At 47.5% G+C, this 12,246-nt stretch overlaps 1 protein-coding gene across 3 annotated transcripts in view; it reads left to right on the forward strand.

Moving 5' to 3' along the window:
- DNAH2 (dynein axonemal heavy chain 2) overlaps positions 1-12,246 on the forward strand; it is a 107,667-nt gene that overhangs the window by 43,285 nt on the left and 52,136 nt on the right. For all 3 annotated transcript variants that reach the window (XR_008683255.1, XM_055406074.2, XM_055406127.1), the window contains exons 18-30: positions 91-279; positions 476-623; positions 1,259-1,451; positions 4,179-4,379; positions 4,488-4,644; positions 4,951-5,125; positions 5,515-5,678; positions 7,591-7,752; positions 7,854-7,957; positions 8,936-9,092; positions 9,234-9,316; positions 9,406-9,586; positions 10,231-10,369. Coding sequence is in view for 2 of the 3 variants with exons in the window: in XM_055406074.2 (XP_055262049.1) it covers positions 91-279; positions 476-623; positions 1,259-1,451; positions 4,179-4,379; positions 4,488-4,644; positions 4,951-5,125; positions 5,515-5,678; positions 7,591-7,752; positions 7,854-7,957; positions 8,936-9,092; positions 9,234-9,316; positions 9,406-9,586; positions 10,231-10,369 (2,053 nt within the window). In the remaining variant the exon portion in view is untranslated. The remainder of the gene's footprint in view (positions 1-90; positions 280-475; positions 624-1,258; positions 1,452-4,178; positions 4,380-4,487; positions 4,645-4,950; positions 5,126-5,514; positions 5,679-7,590; positions 7,753-7,853; positions 7,958-8,935; positions 9,093-9,233; positions 9,317-9,405; positions 9,587-10,230; positions 10,370-12,246) is intronic.

Here is a 12,246-nt window from a genome sequence, read left to right on the forward strand (position 1 = left end):
CAACTCGTTTCCCTCCCTGTTGGCTGGTTCTCATTTCCCAGGACCTGCCCTGTTTTCCCTGAGGGATTCTCTTCCCCACTCTTCCCACAGATTCAGCAGCAGTGGATGCTGTACACGATTCGGCTGGACCACATGATGGAGGATGCCTTGAGGCTGAATGTGAAATGGTCTCTGTTGGAACTGTCTAAGGCCATCAATGGGGATGGCAAGACCACCCCCAACCCACTGTTCCGAGTGCTTGTCATTTTGAAGAATGATCTTCAGGGAGGTGTGGCCCAGGTGGGTGGGAATCACTTTGCCCCAAACATCCTGAAACCATCACACTTTGTCAGTTTCCGTTAATCCTTAGACTTGGCCCTAGGCATTGGCTTTGTCCTACAGCCTCCAGGCCTGGTTCTGAGGTGTCCAGCCTACCTAGTCCTGAACTCACCTCCTCCAGGGCTTGTGCTGAGCCCTCTCCATGGTACTCCCACAGGTGGAGTTCTCACCCACTCTGCAGACCTTGGCAAGTGTGGTCAATGACATTGGCAACCACCTTTTCTCCACCATCTCCGTCTTCTCCCACCTCCCTGAAATTCTCATCAAGCGCAAGTTTCAGCGTGAGCCCATCCACACCATCGTGGGTGAGTAGGCATCCAGTGCAGGGGTATCAAAAGCCTAGGACCAGACGAGGGAATTCCCTGGCAGTCCAGTGGTTAAGACTCCACATGCACTTCCAGCTCAGGAAGCGTGGGTTTGATCCCTAGTTGCAGAACTAGGATCCCACAGCCATGTGGTGTGACCAAAAAAAAAAAAAAATTAATTGAAATAAAACCAGTCCCTAGGACCACGTGGAGCTAGGAGGAGAAACCAGGGCTGTTTCTGGACATACCTGGCTAGTTGTCTCCGTGGATGGTGGAAAACCCAGGGCAAGGGGCTAGATTGGGGAAGGGAAACAGGACACAGACAGGGGTCAAAATTAGGTGACTGATGCTCAAGGGGTTTGGAGTTTGGGGTGAGGAGACCCGGAAGGAACTGTTTGGGTAACAGGGCTGGGATATAAGAGGCCTGAATATCAACAGGTGAGACATCTGAATCCCCCAGAACAGAATCATTCTTTTATGTTCCGCTTCCTCCTTCATTTTCTACTACTCACATTGGAGTGTGTTTCTTTGGGGAGGTGATGTTGGAGGGGAGATTCTGGGGCAGTAGCCAGGGGCTGGGCTGGAGCTTGGGTTGGGGTGGAGGTTAGTGAGAAGTATCTTGCTGGGTCTTGAAGAGCGGGATGAGGACATCAAGAAGATCCAGGCCCAGATCAGCAGCGGCATGACCAACAATGCAAGCCTGCTGCAGAACTACCTCAAGACCTGGGACATGTACCGCGAGATCTGGGAGATCAACAAGGACTCCTTCATCCGCCGATACCAGCGCCTCAACCCGCCTGTCTCTTCCTTTGATGCTGACATTGCCCGGTAAGGAGCTGTGAGGATCATAGGAGGGGGTCTGGCCTGAAGACCGAGGGGTGGGCAGAAAATGAGAAGAAAGTCACTGGACCTTTGTTTCTTTAGGAGGTAGGGATCCAATGAGAGCTGGGAAAAAAAGAAACGTCAATTAGATTTTTTTCCCACCAATCTCTCTGCTGAAGCACATCAGCAATTTAGAGTTTCCATCAGTCTTCTCAAAAGAGAATATTAATAATGATTTATGATTATATGCTTAAAATTTATAAATGAGTCTAGAATGTTCTGTCACAGTCAGTTCAGTTCAGTTCAGTTGCTCAGTCGTGTCCGACTCTTTGCGACCCCATGGACCACAGCACGCCAGGCCTCCCTGTCCATCACCAACTCCCAGAGTTTACTAAAACTCATGTCCATTGAGTTGGTGATGCCATCCAACCATCTCATCCTCTGTTGTCCCCTTCTCCTCCTGCCCTCAATCTTTCCCAGCATCAGGGTCTTTTCAAATGAGTCAGCTCTTCGCATCAGGTGGCCAAAGTATTGTAGTTTCAGCTTCAACATCAGTCCTGCCAGTGAAAACTCAGGACTGATCTCCTTTAGTACTGACTGGTTGGATCTTGCAGTCCAAGGGACTCTCAAGAGTCTTCTCCAGCACCACAGTTCAAAAGCATCAATTCTTCAGCACTCAGTTTTCTATATAGTCCAACTCTCACATCCATACATGACTACTGGAAAAACCATAGCCTTGACTAGACGGACCTTTGTTGGCAAAGTAATGTCTCTGCTTTTGAATATGCTGTCTAGGTTGGTCATAACTTTCCTTCCAAGGCATAAGCGTTTTTTAATTTCATGGCTACAGTCACCATCTGCAGTGATTTTGGAGCCCCCCAAAATAAAGTCTGTCACTGTTTCCACTGTTTCCCCATCTATTTGCCATGAAGTGATGGGACTGGATGCCATGATCTTTGTTTTCTGAATGTTGAGTTTTAAGCCAACTTTTTCACTCTCTTCTTTCACTTTCATCAAGAGACTCTACAGTAAACTTATTTAAAAAAAAATACTTAAAAATCTTTCTATGTGTCATTCCAGAACTCTCTCTATACCTGTACAAATTCACACATTGTCATTCATATAATTAGAGTCCTAAAAAATTAAGTTAATATGGAATCCATTTCTCACTTACTATGTTTGAGAACATCATTAGAGTTTACGGCTTTCAGAAAGTAAAATATGCATGTGTTTAGTAACTTAAAAACCCTATAAAGCAATTATCCTCCAATTATAAGTAAATTAATTTTAAAAAACCCTAAAGAGTTGTCAAAAATAAAAGACTTTTTACCAAAAAATAAAAAAGATTTAAGGGAAAAGTTGCTGTTGTGGGGAGTGCCATAGGATCCCGCTGGAAGAGGAGAGATGCTAAGGATCTGAAAGGTAAGAGATGTGAATAGTTTCATTTTAAAAATGCAGACAGGAGTTAAATTGAAGAAGATTCTATTTTTAAAAATTTATTTATTTAATTTACTTATTTTGGGCTTCACCTTCTTTCAGCACATGGGCTTTCTCTTGTTTTGGCACGTGGGTTTAGTTGCTCCGTAGCACACATGATCTTAGTTCTCTGACCAGGGATTGAACCCACGTCCCCTGCATTGGAAGGCAGATTCTTAACTACTGGACCACCATGGAAGTCCCGAAGAAGATTCTTAAATTCTAATCTGAACCCTCATCTCTTTGTCCTCTAGTCATTCATTCATTTGTTCAAAAACCACCATTGTCTTATGGGTCATGAAGAATAATAAAAAAGAGCAAGTTTTCTTCTCCCAAGGGCTCTGGTGCAGTGGGAAAGATACAAAATTGCTGACAGAGCAGTGGCTGTGGAGTCTTGAGGAATGTTGAAATCCCGTCTTCACCATTTACCAGCCATATAATCTTAGGTCGGTTCCTCTCATTCTCTGGGCCTCAGTTTTCTGTGAAATCAGTGTTATACTATCGACCGCATAAGGTTGTGAGGTTATTAAGTACATGTGTAAGCACTGTGTGAACTCTGAAGCCTGCATGGGCTAACATGCTAATTGCTCTTATATCAGCTTCCCTGTGATCAGCGCTGTGGGTGAGGCATGCAAGGTGCTGGGCGGTTCAGTGGAAGGTGAGAGAATGTGCAACCTGGGATGTTAGAGGAGGAAGGACGTGGTTGAAAGGAGTGACTTTTGGGCTGGCCCAGGGACGGTGGAGCCTGGTGGTCTTCTGTCTATGGGGTCACACAGAGTCGGACACGACTGAAGTGACTTAGCAGCAGCAGCAGGATGCCAACAGGCAGAGATGGGCAGGGAGAGCATGTTCACCAAATAGTGAGCATCCAGGAAGGAAGTCAGTGGAGGGCATTATGTGCAGCAGCCACATTGTCATCTTCTCCAAAGCCTCACAGGGTGGGTTCTGTTCTCTTTGCCATGACAGATGAGGAGACTGAGGCTCAGAGCCGTTAAATAACCTGCCTGAGGGCACAGAGCTAGTGAGCATGACTGTGTGAACTCAGCCTGGGTCTCTGTGCCTTGAAATCAGACCAAGGAATCTGAAAGCAGTGAAGGGAAAATGACACCATCACAGCAGTTTGCCCTGGGCAGGTTGAAGTGGGGAACACCTGGGCACAGAAGGATGTTCGGTGGGCAGAAAATACCATCCAGTCTGGGCGCCCAGCACGTCTGCCAAGGAAAAGCCATCCTAGCAGGGATGTGTGGGCCCTTTCAGCTACACAGAGGTGGCTAATAATGTGCAAAAGGAGGAGACGGTCCTGAACATCCAGTTTGTGCTCCTGGACTGCTCGCACCTCAAGTTCTCACTGGTACAGCACTGCAACGAGTGGCAGAACAAGTTCACGACCCTGCTCAAGGAGATGGCGGCCAGGCGGCTCCTGGAGCTGCACACCTACCTGCAGGAGAACTCGGAGAAGTATGAGGACGGGCCATCGTTGGGCGGGGGCACACTGGCTCAGGCCACCGGTTGGGGAGAGTAGGCCTGGCTTTCCCACCGACCCTCTCTCCCTTCCCCTGCCTGCAGAATCAGCCACCCTCCCCAGACCCTGGAGGAACTGGGGGTCAGTTTGCAACTCATGGAGACCCTGCAGCACGAACTGCCCATCATGGAAACCCAGATCCCTCCCATACATGAGCAATTTGCCATCCTTGAGAAGTACGAAGTACCAGTCCAGGACAATGTGAGTTCCAGCAGCCCGTCCCAGCCCCAGGCCTTGGCTGTCAGGAGGGAGAGCAGAGAAGTGAGTGGGGGAGAAGGCGCAAGGTGCCAGAGCCTCTGAGAGCCAAAGTTAACTCGTGTGTTCTTTCAGGTCAGCTGGGGGATTTCTTTCAGGCCCAGCAACTGCTCGATCTCTTTGGGCCTTGTTGCCCAAGAGCTTGGAACTTGGCCACAGACTCTGGTCTAGAGGATTGGAAAAGAGTTCTTCTGGGAGTTGGTGGGACAGGAAGAGCTCTGTGGGCCACCTTCCCCTTTGTGATGTCCCCAGGTGCTGGAAATGCTGGACAGTCTCGGTGGGGAATGGGTTGCCTTCCAGCAAACACTGTTGGACAGTGAACAGATGCTGAAGAAACACAAGGAGAAGTTCAAGACAGGCCTCATTCACTCAGCTGATGACTTCAAGAAGAAAGCACACAATCTTCTGGAAGAATTTGAAGGCAAAGGTACCCTTCTTGCAACCTTTCCTTCTGCTTTTCCCTTGTCTTGACCCAGTCTTTCAAAGTATGGGTCCCAGAAAAGTGCCAAACAAGGGAAAGAGCCAGACACTGCTGTCAGTGATACACCTGTTGTCACTGAGTTTTGGCTGGAAGGGAGCAGCCCTGCTCACGTCTCCAGTTTTCTTACACCAACTTTTCATCTCACTCATTACTGACTCTCCAGCCACAGATAGTAGTTTCAATGCATTCTTTTCAATGGGTCCCCTCTTGTTTTCCTTCTCTCGTGGGAGGAGAGAAGTGAGATTTATACACAAAGAAGTAGGTGAGCCACAATGGCCTTTCAGAGGACCTTGGCCTTTAGTGAGAATCTGAACCTCACCTTGGACTCCCCACAGGCCCCTTCACCAGCAATGTGGGGCACCAGGCAGCCCTGGAGCAGATCGCCCATGTGCGGGCCATGCTGAATGCCATGAGGGAGGAAGAAAACATCCTCCGTGCCAACCTGGGCATCTTCAAGATCGAGCAACCAGCCTCCAAGGACCTGCAGAACCTGGAGAAGGTGGTGTGCCCAGGAAGGCCCTCATGGTGACCCAGGGGAGGGGGTAGGAGGCAGGAGAAGGGGTTCCATGGGCCTCAAAAACACCTGGGACCAGGAAGATGGGTGCACAAGGAGCTTTTTTAAAAAATGGAGGTAAAACTTGGGTAGCAAAAGAGCCATTTTACAATGAACAGTTCAGTGGCATTTGGTACATTCACGATGTTGTACAACCATCACTTATAATTCTACAATATTTTCATCACCCCCCAAAGAAACGCTTTAGCAATCATACCCCACCCCGTTCCCTCTCCCCCAGCCCCTGTCAACCATTAATCTATTTTCTATGTACTGCTGCTGCTGCTAAGTCACTTCAGTCGTGTCCGACCCCATAGACGGCAACCCACCAGGCTCCTCTGTCCCTGGGTTTATCCAGGCAAGAATAATGGAGTGGGTTGCCATTTCTTTCTCCAATGCACAAAAGTGAAAAGTGAAAGTGAAGTCGCTCGGTCATGCCCGACTCTTACAATACTATGGACTGCAGCCTACCAGGCTCCTCTGTCCGTGGAATCTTCCAGGCAAGAATACTGGAGTGGGTTGCCATTGCCTTCTCCTTTCTATGTACAGTTGACCCTTAAACAACACTGGGTTTGAAATGATAAGGTCCGCTTATAAATAGATGTCTTACAATAGTAAATACTATAATAGTACACAATGTATGGTTGAATCCACAGATGGGAAACTGTGGATACAGATAAACTACAGATATAGAGGGTGGACTATAAGTTATACACAGATTTTCCACTGCATAGAGGGTTGGTGTCCCTCACCCTCATGGTTTTTAATGGTCAGCTGAACATGGATTTTTCCTATTCTATACATTCCGTATAAATGGAAGCATGCAATATGTGATCTTTTGTGTATGGTTTCTTACATTTGTCTAATATTTTCAAGGATCATCCATGCTGAAGCATGTGTCGGTACCTTGTTTCTTTTTATGGGTGAATAAAACGCTTGTACTGCAAGGAGATCTAACCAGTCCATTCTAAAGGAGATCAATCCTGGGTGTTCATTGGAAGGACTGATGCTAAAGCTGAAACTCCAGTACTTTGGCCACCTCATGCGACGAGTTGACTCACTGGAAAAGACTCTGATGCTGGGAAAGGTTGGGGGCAGGAGGAGAAGGGGACGACAGAGAATGAGATGGCTGGATGTCATCACCGACTCTGTGGCCATGAGTTTGAGTGAACTCCGGGAGTTGGTGATGGACAGGGATGCCTGGCGTGCTGTGATTCATGGGGTCGTGGAGAGTCGGACACGATTGAGCGACTGAACTGAACTGAACTGAACTGAATATTCCATTGTATGGATATACCACATTTGTTTATCCATTAACCTGTCAATGGGCATTTGGGTTGTTTCCACTTTTTAGCTACTGTAAAGAGTGTTGCTCTGACTATGCCTGTACTTGCATATGTTTGAGTTCCCATTTCCAATTCCTATGGATATGGACGTAGGAGTGGAATTGCTGATCACATGGTGACTTTGTGTTTAAATTTTTGAGGAACCTCCAAGCTGTTTTCCATAGCAACTGCACCATTTTACGTTCCCCCAGCAGCGTACCAGGGTTCCTATTTCTCCACATCCTTGTCAACACTTCTCCCTTTATTTTTGGCCCTAGTCACTCTGGTGGGTGTGAAATATCTCCCTGTGGTTTTGATTTGCTTGTCCCTACTGAGTAATGGCATTGAGGATCTTTTCAAGTGCTTGTTCCTTGAGGCACTCTTAAAGCAAGAGAGTGGAGAAAAAAGTGTGAACTGAGGGGGAGGCAGCTCTGTGTTGCCGGGAGGGAAAATCTCCTGAGGATGAGAGGAGGCGTTTGTCAGGGAGAAGGAGGATGGGGGTCATCTGACTCTGTCACCCGTCTGGTCTAAAGGAGCTGGATGCGCTGCAGCAAGTCTGGGAGATCACCCGAGACTGGGAGGAAAACTGGAACCAGTGGAAGATTGGCCGGTTCCTGACCCTGCAGACAGAGGCCATGGAGACCATGGCCCATGGGCTGTTTCGCCGCCTCACTAGACTGGCCAAAGAGTACAAGGTGCGTGAGGCAAGGGTGGAGGGCCGCGGGCAGGCGACTGAGGAAGGCAGGCTGTGCTGCAAAGGTGGACAGGTCTCCTGATGTCTCTTGCTTTTGCTCAGGACCGAAACTGGGAAATTATTGAAACCACTCGCTCCAAAATAGAGCAGTTCAAGAGGACCATGCCGCTCATATCGGACCTACGAAACCCCGCCCTTCGAGAGCGGTAAGGCTGCCCCTCACACCCTGGTCTGGCCTGGCGGTCACCTGGTTCTTCCGGTTGTTCCCTCCATCGCGTTCCCACCTCACTCTGCTTCTCTGTCCACCAACACACACCTTGAAGGAGGCTTCCCAAGAGCCCATGGCCTTCTCCTGTCTGTCACACTGTTCTGGGTTCTCTGGCCTTCTTGGCTCTTTCCCTTCTGTGTCCTCTCGATTTGTGTTGTCTATCATAGCTCAACTTTATGTCTTCTGTCCCACAGAAGCCTGAATTTTGTAGCCCAAAGTCTAACATTTGTCTTTTAGGGTTTTTCCTTGAGAGGCCCTCGCCGATCCCAGAGCTGTCAATGTCATATCTCCGTACTCTCTTCTCATACCATATAATTTTGTTTCCCAAGTTTAATTCTTTTAATGCATCTGGAACTTATCATGTTATAGAGGAGGACTTTGAAACTGTTGAGGCTAGCATAGACTATTTCATATGTAGTGTTTTAATACTTGTATATCCATTTAGGAGTAAATAGTTTTACTTCTTTTATATTGCCTCTAGCATGATGTTTTTGGCAGTGCTTCACTAATATCTATTATATGATTAAGTATAACCTAACCACTTAATTTGCTTAAGTTATTTAACCTCGCTAAGCCTCAATTTCTTCACCTATAAATGGAATAACATTTATAGAGTGATCATGAAAATGAAATGCCTCATGTAGAGCACTTGGCCCAGCACCTCATCTCTAGTAAACCTGCGATCATCCATCTGAACTCCTTTTCTAGAGTCAGCCGCTCAGTCTCTGTATTCCCCACGGTGCCTAAAATGGGATCTTAGAGCCTATTTAGGAAATACCTGTTGAATCTTGGATTATTAAAGGCACGGAATCATAATATCCCAATGGAATAAAGCTAGGGAGCGATGCTCACACTTCCCAGTAGTCCCTGCTGACTTTTTGTCCCCAGCTGATCTGACCTTTTGTCCCGGCTACAGGCACTGGGATCAGGTCAGGGATGAGGTCCAACGTGAGTTTGATCAGGAATCAGAAAGCTTCACCTTGGAGCAGATCGTGCAGCTTGGGATGGATCAGCATGTAGAGAAAATTGGGGAGATCTCTGCCTCAGCCACCAAAGAACTGGCTATAGAACTGGTATGACAGAGCCCTCTCCCATTCACCCCTGTTTCCTCAGCTTTCTGGAGCAAAGGCTTCCAGCTTTTCATGATCCGAGGGTCCCTCCCAGCTCCTGTTACCCTTGGGGACTAAATACCTGATTGATCTGCCCCCCCACAGGCATTACAGAACATTGCCAAGACCTGGGATGTGATTCAGCTTGACATAGTGCCCTACAAGGATAAGGGCCATCACCGACTCAGGTAGACAGGGCTGTGGGACCTGGGCTGCGGAGTGGGGACCAGGTTTGGCAGGTGGGGATGGACTGTGATTCTGATACGTTTCACCCCAGAGGGACAGAAGAGGTATTCCAGGCCCTGGAAGATAACCAGGTGGCTCTGTCTACCATGAAGGCATCTCGCTTTGTCAAGGCCTTTGAGAAAGATGTGGACCACTGGGAGCGCTGCCTCTCCCTCATCTTGGAAGTGATTGAGATGGTGCTCACAGTGCAGCGTCAGTGGATGTACCTCGAGGTTAGGATCACTGCCTGAGCTCTCCCTACATCCTGTTTTGGCTCCTTTCTTTGCAGAGGATCTAGATAGTTGCCCTATTATCAGCCCCATTGTCCCACCTCTAAAGCCACTTTTCATGTAGGACCTAAGCATCTGACTCTGAGTTCTTACCTCTCATCGTCAGCTTCCTCCTTGAAAAACCTTTGCTCTCCTTCCATTTTTCTTCTTGAACCCATATACCTGGCCTCCCAAATCCAAAGTTTGGTTCTAGAACCTAGACATCCCTTTGGTTCTTTTTTTTATTTTTATTTTTGGCTGTGCTAGGTTGTCACTGCTGCATGGGCTTCTCTCTCGTTGTGGTGCTCAGGCTTCTCATTGCAGCAGCTTCTGTTATTGCAGAGCATAGGCTCTAGGGCACTTGGGCTCAATAGTCACAGCTCCCGGGCTCAGTCACTCGGTGGAAAGTGGGATCTTCCCAGACCAGGGACCAAACTCATGTCTCCGGTGTTGGCAGGTGGATTCTTTACCACTGAGCCACCAGGGACCCCCTCACCCTTTGGTTCTGAAGCTCTTCTCTTTCATTGTCTCTCCTGGTCTAAGCACAGGGAGCAGAGAGTGAAGAGGGTGTGGGAAACAGCCTCTCACACCCCTTATTGGCCCTTCAGAACATCTTCCTGGGAGAGGACATCCGGAAGCAGCTGCCCAATGAATCAGGCTTATTCGACCAAGTCAATGCCAACTGGAAGGCCATTATGGACCGGGTGAACAAGGACCCCAATGCTCTCCGGAGCACCCACTATCCAGGTCTGAGCCCTGACACAGCCTCTAGCCACATGCTTTATGTTTTTAAGTTTTAAAAAGAATTTTATTTTTTTTGGCTATGCTAGATCTTTGTTGCTGCACGGCTTTTCTCTAGTTGTGGGGAGCAGGGGCTACTTTCTTGTTGTGTAGCATAGGCTTTAGGCGCGAGGGCTTAGTAGCTGTGGCTCCCTGACTCTAGAGCACAGGCTTAGTAGTTGTGGTGAAGAGGCTTAGTTGCCCCTTGGCATGTAGGATCTTACTGGATCAAGGATCGAACCCATGTCTCCTGCATTGGCAGGTGGATTCTTTACCACTGAGCCACCAGGGAAGGCCCCACATGCTTCATTTACTGAAAGACTGACCATTGTACCCAACTGTCCTAAGCATTACATAGTAGTTCTGTAGATTAAACTCAACATATATTTGAGCAGAGTACAGTAGAGCAGTGAAGAGTATGGAATATGAAATCAGACAGACTTGAGTTCAAAATCCTGCCTTCCTGATTGCATGCCTTCAGGCAGCTTGTTTCCTCCATACTGCAGCTTCCTTGCCTGTAGTATATGTGTGTGTATGTCAGGGGCGGGGAGCATATTTTATTTTACCTTTTTTTTATTTTGGCCCTGCCAGAGGCAAGATGTAGGATCTTAGTTCCCCAACCAGGGATCAAACCCGTGGCCCCAGCATTGGGAGCGTGGAATCTTAACCACTGGGCTGCCAGGGAATTCCCACAGTGAGGGGTTAATGATAGCTATTTCTTGGGGTCTTTGTGAGGATAATAAAGGAGTGTATAGCACTCAGTGCAGTGTCTAGCATAAAGGTAGTGCTGTTATTAGCACTGTGTCTCAAAAACCTCTGATTAAGGAATCACTCTTCTTCTCTACGTGGTTCATTCAATGAGATGATGTAGGTAAATGAGAATACAGATAAAGCACTTATCCCATTAAATGGCACAGAGAAAAATCTTTGGTTACTAGGTGCTGTTGTTATTACCTTGACATTAATTGGTTTATTATTAATAGATTAACTAGTCTTTAATGTAGATACTTTGGTGGACATAGGGATTGGGTAAGGAGATAGGAGGAGATGTACGCATACATGGTGAGGTCTGGTTATTTGTGGTCAATAGGGGAAAAGAACCAGAAAGTCAGGTTGGGCAATGGATGGGTGGGTAGGTAGCGTGACAAGAGTTTTGGCAGGGGATACCGAAGACCTGTTTATTTGCCTGGGCCAATCTAACAATTGAAAAATTTTTCCAAGAACCTTAACTCTACACATAAAAAAAAAAACCCCACTTTATTTCAATTACTCTGATAATATGTAAGTATTCAGTTCAGTTCAATTCAGTTCAGTCGCTCAGTCGTGTCCGACTCTCCATGACCCCATGAATCACAGCACGCCAGGCCTCCCTGTCCATCACCAACTCCCGGAGTACACTCAAACTCATGTCCACAGAGTCGGTGATGCCATCCAGCCATCTCATTCTCCGTTAGGATGTGCAAAATTGAGTGAGAACTTAAATTTTTATTAATAATATTTGAGATAATTGACACAATTACATTTTAGAACAATGTATAAGCAGAGCCATAAAAACAACACTCTCTTGGTTGAACACACAGAATAAACCCATGTTGTCTACGGCTACCAGGTCTCCTTGTGGTCTCCAGGGGCTACTCAGGTGGTCATTCAAAGGCTCTAATGGCTTGTAGACTCTGTTCTTGAAGGCCTGAGGGTCCCCTTGGAGTTCAGACTCTAGGGCATCCATAAGTTAGTTGCTCAGTTGTGTCCGACTCTTTGTGACCCCATGGATTGTAGCCCGCCAGGCTCCTCCGTCCATGGGATTCTCCAGGCTAGAATACTGGAGTGGGTTGCCATTTCCTTCT

This window comes from Moschus berezovskii, chromosome 20 (assembly GCF_049115385.1).
Source record: "Moschus berezovskii isolate FMDL1 chromosome 20, NW_MosBer_1.0, whole genome shotgun sequence".
Taxonomy (NCBI): Eukaryota; Metazoa; Chordata; class Mammalia; order Artiodactyla; family Moschidae; genus Moschus; species Moschus berezovskii.